This window comes from Apaloderma vittatum, unplaced genomic scaffold (genome assembly GCF_000703405.1).
Source record: "Apaloderma vittatum isolate BGI_N311 unplaced genomic scaffold, ASM70340v1 scaffold35434, whole genome shotgun sequence".
Classification (NCBI taxonomy): Eukaryota; Metazoa; Chordata; class Aves; order Trogoniformes; family Trogonidae; genus Apaloderma; species Apaloderma vittatum.
Window position 1 is genome coordinate 3,648 of NW_009712710.1, and position 527 is coordinate 4,174.

The following is a 527-nucleotide window of genomic DNA, read 5'->3' on the forward strand; positions in this document are numbered from 1 at the left end:
GCCCCCCCCCCTGCCCAATTCCACGGCGCTGGACTGCCGGGAACACTCTCCCTGCCAGCTGGCTCTGGATCTGCCCTTCTGGCAGCACTGGTACTACGTGCTGGTGGAAAGACACCCTGGGGTGCCAGGCACTGTCTCCTTCCAGGTCACCGTGCAGCTCACAGGTGAGGATGCATGGGGAGGTGTGGGTGGGGGGCATGGTCTTGACTCTTCTTGGGTGACTGGTATGAGGGGGTAAAGGACCTAGTCCCAACTGGGAGCAGAGCTGGGGACACTGGGGGGTGTTGGGGTTGAGTTGCAGATGGAGACTTGAGCAAGAAGGGGAGGCGACAACTAAGGGGGGCTGGAGGACCCATCCTAATGACTCTGCCTGCCAGATTGCTCACGACCCAGCCTGGCCCGGCCGCCCTTCCTGCCCTCCAGTGCCTCCATGAACATGCCCCACTCCTTCGGCTCAGCTGGAGGGCTGGCGCTGGGGGACAGCCCTCCACCCACCAGCCCCAACAGCACGAAGCAGCCGGGCCCAA

At 63.9% G+C, this 527-nt stretch overlaps 1 protein-coding gene across 1 annotated transcript in view; it reads left to right on the forward strand.

Moving 5' to 3' along the window:
• Positions 1-527, forward strand: part of TMEM8B (transmembrane protein 8B) — a 6,320-nt gene that overhangs the window by 2,416 nt on the left and 3,377 nt on the right. The window contains exon 5 of the mRNA XM_009868097.1: positions 86-164. Coding sequence (XP_009866399.1) covers positions 86-164 — 79 coding nt within the window. The remainder of the gene's footprint in view (positions 1-85; positions 165-527) is intronic.